Here is a 19,672-nt window from a genome sequence, read left to right as displayed (position 1 = left end):
ACTGAAACAACTAAAGTATATTTTAGAAAATGACATGAATGCTACATGTACCTGCTCCCAACCTCCTCCTTATTACAGTAGATAACCAAGGCTGCCAATGCTAACAATGGAAAAATAACCTTGATTTAAAATTGGAAACCATTGGAAACATAACATTGCTTGCTACTAAACCACAGACTTGCAGTATTCCACTCTATTTTAGTTGCCATTATTGCACTGTTTATGTTTAGCACACCAGTTCATCATAGTTCATCTGATTTATGTGTGAAATTCCAAATAAGCCTTGACATGGTGATGCGACCCTGATACAATGTGGAGAGACTTGTGAGTATTGTGTATGTGTGTGTGTGGGTGTGTGTGTGTGTGTGCGGTTTAGGGTGACCGTGTATTGGATTTCAAAAAAGAGGACAGTGGCAGGCGGGCACCGTGAACATAATACTTGCCGATTTGTTTACATACGGTCTTACGAGCAAAACGTAAGCAGACATTTTTAGGAACTTTAATACGCTGCATTAGGGAAAGGCCAGTCCTCGTGGGTCAGTGCCTTGCAAGTTCACTTTTATAAGTCTTTGAAGTGATGACTAGCATTGGGAGTTCCATTCAATATTGAGTGGAGTGTCAGTTGATGTTACCACATTCATGTAGATTGGGCGATGGGCCAATGGAAGCACTCGTGGCTTAAAATGAGTCAGAAACCCTGTCTGTTTGCAGGCCAACAGGACTAGGGTTTTGTTGCCCTGTCATTGAGGAAATGTGTTTCCATTGTTAATGTGTCTCTGTTCTGCTAATATGTTTGACTTCTGTGCGTGTTTAGGTGAGAAACCACACCAGTGCAGCATCTGCTGGCGTTCTTTTTCCCTGAAGGATTACCTTATAAAGCACATGGTGACGCACACAGGGGTACGCGCATATCAGTGCAGCATCTGCAACAAGCGCTTCACCCAGAAGAGCTCCCTAAACGTCCACATGCGCCTGCACCGCGGGGAGAAGTCTTACGAGTGCTACGTCTGCAAGAAGAAGTTTTCCCACAAAACCCTGCTGGAGAGACACATGACCCTGCACAGTACAGCTGGCACTGGGGTTACAGTTGTCAGTGGTGGGGGGTCCGGAGGCCCAGTGCCCATCCCAGTGCCCATGGCTGTTCCTGAACCGGGAGTAGGAACAGTAGCCCTGGCGATGCCTGCGAGTGGTGGAGCCGGAGTAGGGGGCGGAGCTGGAGCAGGGGGCGTGGCTGGAGCAGGGGGCGTGGCTGGAGCAGGGGGCGGAGCCGCAGTTGGTATCGGAGTGGGCGCTGCTGCTGAAGCAGGCTGCCAGGAGGGGACCACCTACGTGTGTTCTGTCTGCCCAGCCAAGTTCGACCAAATTCAGCACTTCAACGACCACATGCGCATGCATGTCTCGGATGGATAAGTACAACAAAAAGGAAAGGAAAATGGCACTAGATTTTTTTTTCTTTTGGGGGGGCATGAAGAGTAATGAGTATAGACACTGGCACATTAAGATTCCCATACAGGATGGTATTCTCTTTTGGTATTCTTAAAGAAAAATATGATGGTGGCCTTAAGGCTATGTAGTTAGAAAACGGTCCACTGGCTGGATCTTCACTACAGGCCTCTAAATGTATGCTTTCCTCAAATACTGATTTATATGTTGAACACTACCAAAAGGCCTACTGTCTCTAGAAAAGAAAAAAAAACACACACACAAGCATACGCACACAACATATATACATTTATAAAATGTAGATTTTCCCATATGTACCGTTTTGGACAACATAAGAGTCCAAGATTACTGTGGTTGTAATGGCCTCTTTCAAAAAAAGGATAAAGTACCTGGGTTGAGCTTTTGCTTCATTCTAAAAGAGTAATGATGGTCACAAGTTTGCCTTTTTATATTGGATAAGAAAATGATAATTATTCATTTGAAACATTAGGTAATTGTTTATTATGGTGATTACAATGCAGCTGTTGTTATTTGTCAAATTTTAAAATAGCGTTAAATACTCCCTACAAGTGGGTAAAGCTTATGAAATAGGGATTTGTTTTTCCAACAGTATTTGAGCAACAAAGTAAGATAGTACAGAGTTTTTTTATTTGCATACACTGCCACTATTATCTTAGGAGACTGTTAAGGCAATTTGACCTCTTCCACTTACGTAGAAAATGTGAGCTTAAACAGTGTAGAGGATTCCTTTTTAACCAACTAATCCTTTTGGTTTTTACATTCAAAAATTTCCAATTTTGGCAGCATCAGAATTGTATATGCTGCTTAGCCTGCCCTATAATTTGATTGCTGCTCCTTTTTACATTGCTTCAGACTGTTATCAGCTGCTGTTTCCAACCACCTTTTTAAATAATCTTTTTTTTAAATATAATTATAGAAAAGGCTTACCAATAATGGTATCACAGTTGTGGATTTAATTTGAACGTAATTACAGTGTTCATTTACATTTGTCACAACCTTATGGCCTTGTCCCAATGTATTTCCTGTCAGCAGCACCGTGACTCAGCCGTTTCAGCTGCAGAATGCACTACTTTGATATATTAGCCCCATCTTGTGGATTAAATAGAACTTTTTTCTAATGGGAGTTACAGGCATTATGAGATTCATGAGGCAAACTAAACCACAAAATAAGTTTACCAGGTCACTTTTACCACAATTGTCAATATACCACAACTTAAAGATGGATATTGTACATTCCTGATTCCACAACTTAAAATAGATATCCGGTGTGCATGATACATTTCAGAATAGGCAAAATATAATATTTCTGTGTCTCTCATATTATTGGCTTGTTGCACATTATTGGGACTATGAAACAACTGTTCTGATAAACAACTGCAATCTGAAGATTTAGCTTTTTTTTTTTGAGTAGAGGATATCGGTTGTAGCAAATAGCAAAACCCAACAGACCGCATTCAGTGTGGCGTTCCCTCATTGGATATAGTCGAAAATAGTGATGGCACAGTGAGGTTTCATGCGACCAATTTGCTGTCATTGACTCACTGGTTTGGACCAATCATCGTGTGCTGCAGAGAGCAAAACCTTGTGATTTGTTCAGAGAAATCAGTGATTGGCAGCTCATTTTAGCTTTGCCCATTAGGGGTTAATGAAACCTGACTCTCCCATTACATCTGTAATATATTAGTGGTAGACTAAGGCCTAGGTTCAGTCTCACCATTGTGTGTGTACATACATATGTATGTATACTTCTATGTACATGTGTTAATGGACAATACAGGAAAGTACAACTTTCTTAATTTGCAAACATATGTGAACCACAGTCACTATATATGCGTGCATGTGTGTTTGTGTGTGTGTTTGTGTATGTCTGTGTATATTGTGGTGTGTGCAAATGAAGAATCAACTTGTATTTCCTTGTATTGTACGCAACATGAATACAGAAGTCACTGAAATCAACAATATGTTGCATTAGCAATGTAAAGGTAGCTAAAACTTCATTTGATTATTCAAAGATTAGGAAAAACTATATTGCATATTGCTATTAGACTGAATGAAGGCCAAGGTTGAACACTAAAACAGTGCTACTTTGCACATAATACTTAAGACAATTTATTCTATGGTTATCTTTTTAAAGGAAATTTTCCTTAAAGCTTGAGAAGAGGACTGCATTGTTTTCTTGCATATATGTTGCACTGCTTAAACCAATAAGTGCACTACTGTTACCAGAGTTATTATAGTTTTAGAGAATGTTTTTTTATCTATTAAGGTTTAGAGTTCACTTTGTGTTAGACTAGTTTTGTTTTTTATAATGTAATTCAATGTTTCTTAGCTTTTATTATACCTTGCTATATTTGTATTGACTTGTGCAGTGTTTGTGCAAGCATTTGATTTATTTAAATCTGAACCATTGTGTGAGGTTCTTTCCACTGTTATTCTTTTTAGGAGTTTTGTCCTTCAAACAGCAGTTATTTCAGTGCACAAAGTAGGACAAATGTTGTTTTTCATATAGAAGCATTCATACCAAACAAATTAAAAGAAGAGCAAAAAAAATCCTTGTAGTGTACATGGGTATAGCTGCTGATTTAAAGCTTTATGTTAGGCTTTTCTTCTGGTACATGTCTTTTCTTTATTTTTTGCATACTTAGATATGTGAAAACATCCTTGTTTCACAAGATCCATTTGTACTTGTCCCAAGTCTTGTTGTGACACCTGAACTATTGGGCTTCCTTTGCAATACACAATGCAGGTACTGAATGAGAACAGCCGCTTCTACAGTATACTACACAGTCTTCATCGCATTCTTCTTTAGAGATCATTTTTAACAACCACGTTATTCCAATTCATCTAAAAACCTATAAGTGAGTGTTTCTTTTCAAATATTACGAAAACTGCACAAATTTGGAAAATGCAGTTTGTATCATTTCATTTTTAGTTACAACTGAATTCTAAATTCATATGGCGACTTTAAAGGTTAACTTTGTTTATTTGTTTCATCGTTTCAAATGGAAAAGGGGGAAATGTCCACAACTTTGTCCAAAACAAAAATATTTGAAGCTCTGTGGTCTAGCCAGGTTAGAGGACATTGACTCTAGCCAGGTTAGAGGTGACACAAAACTGTAAACCCCAATCCCTACTCCCAACACCCCCACCTCCCCATGATGTATGGGTTTTCCAGCTTGACTAAACTCTCTAGTAATTGAGCAGGCACAAAAACAATTGTTCACAAAAACAATCTTCAATAAGACTGCTGGGGGCTAGTTTCTATATCCAAATATCCAAATATTTTGTATTTGAATCTCCAGCTCTGTATCTCTACTGTATTTTGAGGGTTGAGTGCTGTGAGGGTTTTGCAATACATTACTAATGCCAAACTAACCGTTGGTAAAAGTATACTGGTAGAGTCAAATCATTCTCCATGCTGATCACCTCCGACATTCCAGCAAAACCAGTCGTTTCATCAGATTCATTCAAATCAGCGACCCCAGCAGGCTTACGACTTATGCCATTTAATTGATTAATAAATACTCGACAGTAAACTTATGTTACTGTAAGTTCAATTGCAATATCCATTTTTATGTTTTTTTTTCTTGTTTGGGGGGGTATTTTGATTTAAGATACCTAAAAATATGTTAGTGTAAAGCCATTCTACAATTGCTAGTAGTGTGAGGAAAAGAGGGCTGTATTAGACTGATATCCTGTTTCTACAGTTTGTGTGAAAGAACATCTTGGCAGGTCATGTTGTAGAGGCAGAGACCCTTGGGGTGTTGATGCAGTGCTGGATACTGTCTAGATAAGTAAATGTTGAGTGGAGATGGGCTGATTGGCTTATTCTCATCATCATGTATTATGTTCTTATGTTCATATACACACTATAATTAGTTCACATTGAAATGTGTAACACAAAACTTCTCTCATATATTCCACAGCTTATTATGTTCGTCTTTCGCTAGTGCTTGCATAAAGGCCCTGTGTCTTATTCAAACTGTAATACGGAATGAATTGATGTGGAGTGTGTTCCTTGAGCCAGGCCTGGCAAATTATAGCTACACCTTAGCAACAGGCATATGGAAAAGCAGTTCATTTTTACTGGTGATAAATTATGGTTTGAGACATGTTATTTGGAAATATGGTTTGTCATACAGTATGGATCCAGCCCCTGGTCTTTAAAGTATGTTTTGTGCGAGATGAGATCTTTGTTTTTAAATGTCATTAAGGTGTCTGTAGCTCAGTGCTGAGCCAAAAAGCCTATAAATGAGACTAAACAGAAATGTGTTGTGCAATGCTGGTTTATTTACCCTGCACTGTTCAGAATTTAAATGTGTGCAACTCCCATTTATGTGTAGATGAAATGTCCAATAGAGCGTTACAAGGAATGAAATAAAAACATATCCCATAATAATCAGACCAAATAACAATAACAACTTGGTGAGCTGGAAGAAGAAAGTCTTAACAATTAAGAGATTGACCAACTGTTGGCAAAATAATGCAAACAATGAGAAATGATATTGTTGTTATTTAGGGCAGAAGCATAAATGTTTAGTTTGCTCTGAAAAAGAACATCCGCCAGTGCCTGAATATAAAAAGCGTTCATCCTGGTTAAGGGTCAGACGTTTTGGATGATAAAAAATAAAATTAAGAAAGTCATAATTTTCATTCAAAATCTTCCTTACACCAGCTGTATTCAACACTTGTCCAAATGTGCTTAAGTGTATTCTATAAGTGTATAATTAGAGTTTACACTGAACATCCCACTGTGTATAAACAGCACATAATCCCTCCTTTTTCACAATAATCTTGAATCAATCGTTAATCAATAATTACTTACTAAACACATTGTGGGTCAATTTTACAGACAGATTATCCTTATTCCTGGACTAGGCTTAATCTGTATCTGTGACAGTGATTTCTAGTGTTAGTATCAATTGTAGTGCATTTATAACTGGTGTCTTTGTAAAAATATTTGTAGTGTTGTACACATAAAATTGTCAACAAACCTATGTGTATGGAGCCTTGCAGAATGGCATTATACATGATTTTTATTTATCTTTGTTGCTTAGTTGAATCACTGATATAGCCATGAACTTGCCAGGGGCTTATAAATAAAATGTTATTACTAAGCACCCCCCCCCCCCCCCCCCCCAATCCAATTCCTCAAGTCACAGCTGAACATTTTCCCCTCCAGACTTTTCATTTAAATGATTTATTTTTATTTTTACCCCATCGCATTTTGCAGGCATGTCAGCAGCCATGCAAACTAAAATTATTTATTAAATTTGTCAAATTAGTTATTTACCATTAGTATCATCGGTTAAACCAAAACTGGTTTTGAATTTAACTTGTATGTGCAAACACAACTGCCTTAGCAACTGTAAGGCATGTATAGTTTCACCAGTTCAGTATTGCTTTCTCTGGCAATAGCTGAATCACTTTCATTTTAGCATTGAGACAATTCACATGAATGCCAAAATATTGTACTGTACATAATTCTGTTCATACTCAGATCTGTTTCCTTGTATGCATTACTATACTTTTCTACTATCTTGCAGTTTCCATAATGTATTTTAGAAGAGATACCATTGTGCTAGTATTTGGGAATATTTCTTTTAGCAATTTTTATAGTAAGTTTAGTTAATTATTAGACTGTGTATTTCTTTCTACGTATTTACAGTGAATTGTCATAGTATTCAGCTTGTGAAACTCAATACTTTCACCAAAACATTACCTTCTCATGCATGTTTATATTAACAGATGATATTACAGAAAATATAGGTACATTACATTATGCTTAATTAGTGCAGTATATCGAAAACATTATTATTATTATTTAATTGTCTTTATTTTCACCATTTTCACTCACATTGCATTGTTATCATTCTCTGTCATTTTCACCATGTTATTAGTGGGAAAGGAAGAACAGCCATTACGAAGGTCACTGTTGTGCTATAGTAGTACATTCTGCTTTAAAAGTAATTATTGTCAAGTTACTGAATAGACTTGAATTTTTGGCAAAAACTGGAAATTAAATATAAAACATGCAGTGTGCAATGTTAAAAATGTGGTCAAACGAATGAAGTCAGTGCCCTTCAAATGCTTCAGTTTTAGTAAAAGAAATTGAGTATGTATAAACAGAATAGTGCACTAGAAAACAATGGCATCTCCCTGGAGACAAATGGACACAGCACCAGCAAGAACGGATCTTCAGATTTTCTTGCAGAGAATACACACACATAGACAAACACAGCATACAGTTTGGAAAAATTGGCAACTACTTTTGCCCCGAGGCAATTCTTATTGATTAAAATTTCACCCATCATTTCAATTAACCCAGTAGGTGCTTGATGCTTTGTCATGTTTGGGGCCATATTTTTCTGCTAATTTTCTTTATAATTTTCTGTGTTTTCTTTTAACATTTTCATTGCATTTTCTTTAAATCATGCTGGTATATATTATGCTTTTCAAACAGTCTAGTGATCATTTTCATTTTTACAACTACACATGGAGCAGTATCATATTTTTCATTATTGCTACTCAACATTATGCTTGCTTTAGTAATACATGCAGTGTACATTCTCAATTAATCCAGTAAATGTCCTTTATGTATACAGGTATTTTGCAAACCATTTTTACAGGCAATGGTACTAGAGCTTTTTATCCATCACTAACAAAAATGAGACAGTAATTTGAATTTGAGAGTAATTCAACATATTCCTTTACACACGGATTCAAGTAGTGTGCCTTGAAGTGTTTACTGTACTGTACTTTATACTGTACAAATAGTTTTGACGATTTGTACAGTATAAAAGGCCATATTCATAGCAATTTAGTTTTACTGTTAATGTATAATTTTCATGGCCAATCCAACTAGATAAAGGATTTAGCTATTTTTATTTCATTTAAAACTCCAGCACCGCAGCAGAAAATCGCTAAAGTCTGCAAGATTTTTAGTTGTCACAGGATCCTTATGAAAAAAATGTTTAACAACCACATGCTTAAAAACTACATGTGAACACCCAACATGTGAAGAGTGCACATGTGAACCATAAAAATAATCCCACTTATAAGAAAAAGGGTAACCTATTGTATTTCAAGTCACATGTTTTTCTTTCACATGGGAAAATCATAGTTCACATTTTTTTAAAGTCACTCATTCAATGTGACCCATTTTCTTTTCACATATTTTAACAAATATTTTAATTCACATGGGAAATTGTGATTCACATGCAAAATTTCCCTTAGGCTCCATATGGGGGATAAGAACGGTTTTGTAGTCGCACACTGTAAGGGCAGAATTCAGAGATGATAGCGGGCCAGTTCAGTCAAGCATTTATATTCAACTACTCTCGGTGTTAACCCTATTCCACTGCTGTGCCTGGGATGTTACACAGCTATTGGATAATGTAAACATTATATGTTACCTGTTACTGGACTAACCAGCTAGCTACCCAGCTAGCCAACTATTTCTAGCCTTTAAAAAAATCCCATTGCCTATAGTGTTAAAGGCAGCTAGCAATGAATTATTACTATCAAGAGGGAGAAGCAGGACATTTCTGGTCTCAAAAATGGTTTAGCCCCTCTGCTGTTTGATATGCTGATCTATATTCATATTTTCAGTTTCACCTTTGGAAGCCACACACCATATAAATGACCAAATAATAGACCAGTAATTATGCAAAATGTTGAAATTTGGAGAAATAAAACAATAGGACAACTGTGCTTCACAGCGGAGATGTTTTTGAATGTTCTGCTGGAAAAGGGTCATATTGTTACACATTAACATACAGTACTCATTACATACAAAATGATCACATTAACAAAACAAAAGAAAGAAAACAAAAAACATGAAACACTAAGGAAAAATGATTACATAAATTGTAGTAATAATTTTCTCAATTTGTACTATATTATAAACGCACACACACGATACACACACCATGTATGTAGAAAGGGCAGCACTCTGTCACTTAGCCTGTAGTACATTTTATATGTATTTATTATTTCGGTAAATAAATACATAAGTAAATGTATAAGTCAATAAATATTTGATTTTTCACAAGTTATATGATACTAGATACCAGAAACAGCAGTTGTATTATACTCTGATGCATGTTCTTGGTCGTGAATTCACTGCAGTTCCTGCATAATTATCTACAACTGTTGTACTCTCATTAGGTTTCCTTATATTCCTTATAGTTTCAATATTTCCTTTTCAATAGACATTTAGTGACAGTACACCTTCAACCATGCCCAAATATTTAACATGGACCCATGGTTACCATGGTAAAATGTCATGGGCAGTTGCATTTGCTTCACAATATGATAAACCATACTTAAAGATGAGTCCTGTCTGTGAACATTGATTCATAACATAGCCCCCAAAAGCATTTTCCTGTGTGCATAGTATTGTTAAAGTGGCAGTGGTACTTGTACAGTATGCTATTTAAGAACTAAACTGTAATAGTAACTGGTAACACATTGTGCAGTGTGTGTGTGGAATTATAGTGTACAGTATGTATGTGGTGTGTGTGTGTGTGTGGAGCTTTTTGTGTGTGGGGATGGACAAACTGAGTTTCAGTATTCATAGCAATAATTTCTGGATTCTTGTCCCCAATGTCATTGTTCCATATGTCAGATATATCGTGCTAGAGATGCTAGGAATGAAGAAATAAGCATATTGCCTTTAAAAATGTTTCTACCCCTAATGTATTTACATGGTGACATTATTTTGTATGTCATGTAATACTGTCAAATTGTTAGTCTATACTTATGAAAATGCACAAGCTTAATTCTACTACAGTATCTACAGATGTTTTATTAGAAAATAGTGCCTGCATCTAATGCCCAATCCAGTGTGCCCAATTATTCACTTAAATCAAATTTCAGAACCCTATCTCTCAAACTAGGATATCATTTCATGACATGTATATGAAGATATTTAGCAATTTCAAAAGCAAAAGTGACCTGATGAGACCAAAAGCTGCTGAAACTGTTTTGTCATTTTTTTCATTTTCTATATAGACTGCCAAAGTGAATAATTACCATTTGAACAAGATTTGAACAAGACACGATTTCAATGAACAGAAATTAAATGCATCAATTCAGCTCCAAGTAGTCTATCCATCTTTATATAACTCATTGTTATCATTTTAATTCACATCCCAGTCAATATCAGAGGTTTCACAAATAGCTCCAAACCAACTAAACTGCATTTCTGAATGAGTCAAACTGAATAGGTGTGAAAGTGCCCTTGAAACACATTATGCCTAACAATCTAAAAGTCTGTTGATGGCAAAAACGCTAAGCCCTTGATCTCACTAAATTCAGTTTATGTGTGAAAGTCAAAAAAGTTTTGTTAATTGTGAAAATGTGAATAAATGCACTCTATTGGAAACAGGTACGGTATGAAAACATCCATAGAAAGAGATAGAATTGGATTTTACAGGGCTTATAAATATTTTTATTGATTAAAAATGTTTTGAAGCAACTTTCTGATAGTTTAGAATTCAGTATAGAATGGCATGGCCTGTTGGTTTTGACAGATTATTTAGCAGAATACTTAAATGGTTTTTTATTTTATTATTTCTCCTGTGGTGTGTGACACGTACACACACACACACACACACACTCACATACAACACTAGGCCATCATACCTACATTTGTGTTTCACACAGTTTCAACTTCTAAAAAGGAGAGAGCTAAACATTGTGAAAAAATGTGCCTATTGTACATGTGCAAGTAATCAAATCAATATCCAATCAGTCATATTTCATGCCGTTATTCCATTTTCAGATTGTTTGATGAAGTAAAATGACTATAGGTGTCTGCATTAAATAGGTTACATTTGAATTTTGGTTAAATAAATTAAATCCAAAGGAATTGAGAAAATAGTTACTATTAATATTATAACAGCCACACTGCCTTCTTATTTTGTAGGATTAATCTTTGAAATATTGCATATGCAGTGATATTTGTGCATAATACCATTGATAGACCCTGACCTGTGAATTATCTGTTGCTTTTTCATAATTTCACACCCAAAAAGGTTTATCCAAGTCTTGGCTTCATAATTCTCTTGTATTCATTCCATTTGTTATGTGATAATCATTAAAACTGAACTGCAGTCAATTACATTTACAGGTAAATAATTTACTTGGTGCTATATCTTATGGTTAACTAGAGATCCCCCTCTTTAAAAGTGTATTTTTTGTAATTAAATATATTTAAAGGCGCAGTTCATCCAAAAATGAATTGAAACTATATTTCCACTTACCGAGAGTGCTTTTTATCCATCCAAATAGTTTTGAAGAGATTTGACAGGTTTAAGGTATCCGCTGCAGCTCAACCTGATACAATGGATGTCAACAGGGCCAACAGGGCAGCAGGAACATCTCTTTCCAATTATAATGACAGTTACTCACAAACATTCACAGACCTTGTTGTGCACGGTTTCATCAAAAGCTACTTTCTACTGAAGTAGGTCAACTGCGTATATCCATGCTCAAATGATGCATGCCAGTATTCGGCAGCACAGTCTCAACATTGTTTTAAACTGTTTAAAATGTTGCTGTAGGGTTTTTTGAATGAACATTTTTGGTGCCGTGAGCACCACAAACATCAGGCCCATTGAGGTCTATTGTGTCAGGGTGACCTGCAGCGAATATCTAGATACCTCATCAAATCTCAGCGAAACTATCTTGATGGATAGATAGCACTCAGGGTAAGTGGAATTATAGCTTATATTTTAGTTTTGGATGAACTGCCCCTTTAATTAAATTGAATTACTTATTTTTATTCATATCAATTCTGGAAAAAAAGCTACAGTGTGAAACAGTTAAGCGAAAGCCATGGGAAATAAAGCCTAGCAATGAAGTATTTATTAAGTATCTATTGTTATTTGGTTTGAGGACAACAAGTAAAGAAAAATAGAACACTTTAATCTGTTATTTGATGAGCATTTGCAGATGCTGCTGAATCTTTGCAGATTATATTAATGCAGGTTACATCTTCAAGAAATGGTACATTCCTTTTCAGAGAAGGAACAGCACAATTATCATTGAGTTCTAATAATATGTACATGCACGGAAATGCTGCCCAAGTTTGTAATTTAAAAGAATGGAATTTGTTATTTGGCAAATTGTTGGAAAATGTTCAGAATTATGGTATGGTTTGAGGCAATGTGTTTACATTTTGTTTTAACATTACAGTAAATCACATTGCACATCTAAGCACACCAAGCTAATAGCCAGCAAATTTGTTCAATTAATATTTTCTCTTGGTAGCAGTGATGCTAGGACCACCCACATGACAGTACAGTTCATTTCAATTCTTTAATTATGCATATTTTGTATTTTGGGAATCCAAAGATTTTGGTTGGTGTGCTTAGCCTTTCTAAGATTGGTGACACAACTTGGGATCACTGACAACACAATTATTGCACAGTGAAACTGTATACATTAACCAGCTCTCTTTACATGGTTTATTCAAATTTAGCTTTGGTTTTTTGAAATGCCACACTGCTGCAGTGTGCACAGCATTCACTTTGTGGTTCCTATTATAAAATAGACGAGGCAGACATCTTATCTTAAATCCACCAGGCTCAGTATTTAAATTTATTTAGTTTTAAGTGTTTCATATATCTAATCCCATGTCAAGTTCATCTTCTCTTATGGTTTAGCTCATGGTCAGAGATATTGGGGGTAAAAACCCACCTGGTGCATGATCACACTCCCCCGGTTCATAAGTGCAAATCTCCCAACCCCCATCCCATTCACGCTAGCTAGCAGGCCACAATACTATTGTGCCATACACTACTTTTTTAGTTCTTTTTAACAAGCTTGACCGTTTCAGATTTTTATCTGTATCTGCTGCTATGTTGGCTGACAAAATAGTAAGATTTGTAAGATTAGCACTAAAAGAGGTTCAACCCTGGTTTGCCCCAGTCAACATTTTAAGCTTCTATTCTTTAAGCTGCAGAAAAATTAAGACTCATACATAGCTACAGTTCCCTCCAAAAGTATTGGAACAGCAAGGCCGATTCCTTTGTTTTTTTAATATTTTCAAATACACATTTGGGGTTGAGACTACTTAGATCATAGCACCGTTGGTATCAGACCACAACATTTTTAGGTGAACAAAAGTATTGGAACAGAGAGTATATATTAAGTAAATAACACTTCATATTTGGTAACATATCCCTTGCTTGCAATAACTGCATCAAGCCTGCAACCCATTGACTGTTTGATGGTTTTCCAGGCTATTATTGCAGCTGTAGTTTGTAGTTATTCGATCCTCTTCAGGAGGTGAAATGCATGCTCAATTGGGTTAAGGTCTGGTGATTTCTGGTGATTGACTTGACCAGTCTAAAACCTACCACTTTTTCTCCCCAATGTCCTTTCTTGTGTTGGTAGTGTGTTTTTGGTCATTGTCTTGCTGCATGATGAAGTTCCTCCCAATTAGTTTTGGTGGTTTTCTTTTTCAGGACATTCAAAGTTGTCTATGCCCAATGCTTGTGCAATGGCTCTGGTCATTTTCCCCTCTTTACTAAGCTTCAAAATGGCTTGCTTTTCTCCCAAAGACAGATCTCTAGTCTTCATGTTAGTTTATCTTTTCTAACAGAAATGCAGTGTTCATAGGCAAAACCCAAGGCTAAAACCAAGAGTAGACATTCAGAACTATTTATTGTTTAACCAATCAATCTAACAGTACACATCTGGGCAACAGGAAACACCTGTCAATCACATGTTCCATTACTTCTCACCTAAAGATTGGGTGGACTGATACTAAAGGTGATATGTTCTTAGTTGTTTTGTCTTTTGACCTCAAACTCAATTGTCTTCAGTATATAGCAAAAACAAAGTAATTAACCTTGCTGTTCCAATACTTTTGGGGGGGACTGTATACAAGGCTAGCTATCATGAACTGTGGAATGAATTTAGCTTCATAATTTACAGACATAGTTAAAGATAATTTATGTATGTCATTTCTAAGCATATTAGCTGGAGGTCATGTCTCCACTCTGGTTTTGCAAGTTAACTCCTGATTGGAAGCTTAGTAAATGAAGACATCACAATTTGGTTTTATGATTTACGGTTGTCATTTTCTGTGGAACCAGTTGTAAGACCTTTATTCATACCAATCTCCACTTTCACATTTTTAGTACATATAATATTACATGACACCAGCACAGGTAATGGGAAGCATTCCTTTAATGATCTTATTCATTTGTATATTTTAAAGATGTTTTCTAAAATATATAAATATACTGCTCCACATTGGATATAAAACAATACACCAGAGTTGTAGAATATATAATGCCTCACTGGTGCTATTTGAACATTATTAAATTCCTTGATTGTAAGATGAGTGGCTTTGGCAATAAAAGGCTTTTTCAAAATTTAGCTGAGGAAAAAAAATAGTTCTCTCTGCCTCTCCTTAAGAAAGGCCATAGTACAACAAAAAAACTCTCAAAAGATGCAAGCATTCTTGTAATATGGTATATTCTTGTAATATATGTAATTTCTTGTTTCATAAAGAGAAAAATAAATAAAATATATATATATATATTATAGCTACACTGTATACATGTCTGCATTCTGGAGCTTTGAAAATCATTGTTTCAGAAAGAAAGCTAAAAAGCTAAAATTCACTCATACCAGTGAATCTGGAAGTCTATTGCCTGTAGATATTTATCCCCAGTGCAGTGATGTATCTCTTACTTGTAGTTAGATTTTAAGTTTCTACTACCAGACAAAACAATGGAGGAGATCATTTAGGGTTGGAATATTTAACTATTATGTGAGCGTTTATTAATCATAAACTCATAAGCTGAAAGATGTGTGACAGAAATCATGTGTTTTAAATTATGAGACAGAAAGGCTGTGTTTTATATTTGGTTATTTAAATTGTAAAAATTCATTGGAGAGGTACCTGAAATTGTGTCATGAATGTTTGCATTTTAGATGGACAAGAACACTTCTACATCCTGTGAAAGTTTCATGAGCACAGGGCTGGGCTTATAATATTTGTTGTAGACCAGAATCTATTGTTTTATTTTACACAGAAATACAAATTAATTGAGCAACAGTAATACAAGACCATAGGCATTTTATAATATGTTTGTAAATGTAGCATCAATATTTCCTATTATTTTTAAAGGTCACATTTAGATTTTTCAACTCGGTCATCTATTCAGCATTTATACTCCTGATTTACACATTATATAACCTGCACATTTTATTAAAATATGCTTTGCTGATGCATACTGTAATAGCGCACCAAAAGACCATGATAGAGTAAAGGTACTTCAATAATAAACACTGTATTTCAGTGTACATTTACATTTTCCTGAATGTTGCTTCAAAACTGATATTACAAATGTTATAAATGTTCCCTGGGGAGACAAATTGAACTTAATTTGGTTTCATTAAGTCATGTAGGTGTTGGTGATGTGACAGTGTGTGTAACTATTGTTGGCGTGAATAAACATGTAACATAAACCTGAGAACTCGCTGAATTGGACCAATCCAAGGAGTAGAATTCAAACTTGGATTATGCCAAATTGTTATGAAACTGCATCCACAATACAATATTTACCAATCAGTCTATACAAAATATGGTGCCTGACTGCCTGTTATTAACATGGTTATGTTTTCTCTGAAATCTTCCATTGCTTGAGTGTTGCAGACTAAAGAAAGTTCACCATTAGAATATGTACATACTTTTTGGTGTAGTTGTTGTGTCAACTTGCTACTATAAGGACCAAATTCCCTGTTTCTATATATGGTAGTACATGTTTACTGTAGAATTTGTTTTCCTTTTCCTATACGTTAAATTAAAAATAATGATTAGGGATTTTCCATATATTGTAGACAGAATGTAACCACTTCATAATTAGATGTATAATAAAATTATCGTTGGCGTTATGATAAAGTATATTTTCATTTAGATTGTTGTTGCATTTTTCTTTTGCACTAAATTTTTCCTCATGCCATTTGTCGGTAAACATTTGACTGCCGAAATTCCCTCTCAAACTGCTATTGCTTCCAATGAATGAGACTCATGAGACTCATGAGATATGTGAGCACCAGGTTGGCAGCCAGATATTTCTTTTTGTATCGCTTAATAATTGACAAATCAATTCCCTTTTTACTAGCCACATATCTTTTTCCCCTTAACACAATGCAATAGTCAAAGATTCTGTTTTCTGAATTTTAAGTAATTGATATTTTGCACCTTAAATATTTTTATGAAAAGATTCCCTTTTAGTTATATATTTGAAAATGTACCGTTTTAAAGATGTGTTCCTTTTTATCTGATAATTGGAATACTTTTTTATAATTTAATCTTGGGTTTAAATATATTGAATAACAAAATATATGACAGTTTGCATTTGAACTGTTGAGATTTTTGCCCTTAAGGATATGCTGCAGTAATGTTTAATCAGCTGATATTCTTCACATGTGCTCTAAGTTGGTTTGTCTTTTTATTGTTGTTATGAAACAAAACATATTTGTAATGTAATGACTGCTGTTGTAAGATGCGTAACAAGGAGATTTTTTAATATACAAGGGCGTTTTATACTCTGACTTGTCAAAGACACTGGACTGTGAGTGTGTTTCCAATATTGCAGGATATGAACAAGCAGCACGGAATTCAGCCTTTTTACACCCATTACCTGAGGGTTGACAGGTTCACCCTCATTCAAAGGGATGGTGTTTAGAAAAAGCTCACTTATAGACTCACTTCTCGTTTTTAAAGACAATTAATTGAGGAAAACATTAGATCTGAGCAGAAATTTTCACGTGAGTCAATTTTCAACTGAGATTTGATGAATATTTTTGGCTGTTATGTGTATACTGGCAAATAGTGGGCTATCTGGTTGTAGGTCATTTGAAACCAAAGTGTGCATTTTGAGGGGTAAATCCAACATAAAAAAACAATACAAAGCTATTTCCAAATTGTCCGGTTGAATAGACAGTTTTCCGATTACAAATTATGATTATTAAATACGCAAAATTATTATTAAAGTACCCAAAGGGAAACCACTCCAATCCAATGGAACAATTAGTAACCACTTAGTTTTTTAATTTAGCATTATTTTTCAGCAGAACATGGTTGACCCTGAAGTGACCTTTTATAGTTAATTGCAGAGCTCACTCCCACTTCTCCAACCTGAAAAGAGATTTGCACTAAGCCAGTTTGCTTTTTCTTGGATAAATAGCAATATACCTAATTAAACAAATATGACCAAGAAAAACAATGAAGAAAGCTGTCTGTGCACTAAGGTAATGCTGTGTAAAAGGTGATATTTGAAAATGATTTTTGCATAGGTATTGAATAGCAAAGGTACAGATTTCAAGCATATTACCTCTGGGATGCATATGAAAATGTTTGATAATAGGCACATTCCATAAATCTATTGTGATTTAAAGTAAACCATCAATAGTGTCTGAGTCTTGGGCACATGCATCTTTGAATGTTTCCTCTGGGGGATGTTTTGACAGATAGAACTGCACCCAAACACCCTTTGTGCACTCAGTCAACATATGGATGGAGAGTAAAAACCAAAAAAAAAAAAAAGAAGATAATTACATTGGCATTGTGGGCAAGGTCCTCTTCACCTTTCTGGTTTGGACATCAGTCCAGCCATCCAAAGAATTCCACTCTACACAAATACAGTATATTGGATATAAAGTTATCTGTATAGACATAGCCCGAGGGAGTGAGAGGAAATCATATAGATATTGCTATCTTCACTATAATTAATCATAAAAATTGAGTAGCAATAGTATCTATCACTTTATCTCAGCTTTGTGGTGTTGTTGAAAGACTGTGTTGCAGTTTGTTTAAATCTGTCGTGTTAGAGGAAGCATAAGTATGTGCCTTGTAATTTTCTCGGTGAGCTTGTTATTGTTGAAAAGCTGAAGCCAGCCAATTGTGTTTGCACTAAAACCAAATGCTTTTGTGGTGTAGAGTATTTAAGCAAGCACGTTACGTCACTTTAACAGTATGCATGAGTGTGAAATTGGTAAGTCCCAGGGCTAGAGCACTCATCTGTTTATCAGTGCATCTTAGAAAATCTCCTGAAAATATCTCTGCTTTGTTCTGTGTTGCTTTACGGTTTGATACCATTCCCTTTGTCTTTGTACTCATATGCAGACATGTTCCACAAAAAAAACATAAAAATGAAAAGGTAATATTTTAAGCCAACCATTGGTTATTCATAACCTGATTGAACAGTTCTAATGCACAGAAAACAACAAAATATGAAAAATTTGTATTTATTTCTTATTAAGAATCATTTTCTATTGATGATTTATGAGGTCGCCTCGAGACTATTGGCCAGTCTGTTTTGGTTATTTTTGTTAAGTTTTAGATATTTTCTTTGAGGAAATAAGAGGAAAATGACATAGACACACATGCTTTGTGTATAAAATGCACCTTATTCATGCTGATCTGAAAGAGATTGGCTGTGTGATATCTAATTTAGCACCTTACCACACAGCATGCTTTCACTTTACTGTGTAACATTATGCCTGGTTTCCTATACTGCCGTGCATATTATGTATAAAAAAATCTTTATTTTTTTTAAGTAATTAAAGGGATGTGCCAAAGTTTTTGAGGCGATCTCCAAAGTTTTTTTTTTTTTTTTAGTATTTGTATTCCCTCCAATCTTAGTTATAACAATGGTATGATGTTTCCCGTAATAACCTGATAGAGACTATTTTAGTTGACAGTATTCTTACTTGCCATTTACAGTTTGCCCTGTATTTCACGTATATTTACCAGTGATGTGTATTTGTTATTATAAAGACAGTAGCTGTAATGCTTCATTATGTTACATATTATTGTGACTTTTTCAAAAAAAAAAATACTGTGAAGACTTATCTTGCATATACTTTATACAGAAGTATTAAGCCTTAATACAAAAGACTAAAAAAAAACCCTGTGTGGAAGAATAAACTGATTGTTGCTAAGGAGGATTTTTTGTAAATGTTACCAGCACTTTTTTTTTGTAATTTTCACTTTCTGAGGTATTGTACAAGTTCACGCTGTTTGTGAAGTTTGAATATGAAGGAATAAAAACTCTAGTACTTTCCTGTACTTTATTGAATGACAGTGCGTGTGTTTATTTTGCACTGCATTTACAAATTCTACATCTACTGTATAATCACTCTACCTGTGCTGCTCAATTGGGAAAAAGTTGCCTAT

General features: G+C 35.1%; 1 protein-coding gene across 1 annotated transcript in view; it reads left to right on the top strand.

The window, feature by feature from the left end:
- zbtb20 (zinc finger and BTB domain containing 20) overlaps nucleotides 1-19,564 on the top strand; it is a 74,269-nt gene extending 54,705 nt beyond the window's left edge. Inside the window, exon 5 of the mRNA XM_061247223.1 lies at nucleotides 815-19,564. Within this exon, the coding sequence (XP_061103207.1) occupies nucleotides 815-1,410 (596 nt within the window). The 3' untranslated portion in view covers nucleotides 1,411-19,564. The remainder of the gene's footprint in view (nucleotides 1-814) is intronic.
- Nucleotides 19,565-19,672: the final 108 nt, after the last annotated feature.

The sequence above is a fragment of the Conger conger genome, chromosome 7 (assembly GCF_963514075.1).
Source record: "Conger conger chromosome 7, fConCon1.1, whole genome shotgun sequence".
Taxonomy (NCBI): domain Eukaryota; kingdom Metazoa; phylum Chordata; class Actinopteri; order Anguilliformes; family Congridae; genus Conger; species Conger conger.
Note: the sequence above shows the minus strand (reverse complement) of the source record. Positions and strands in the feature narration are given on the sequence as shown.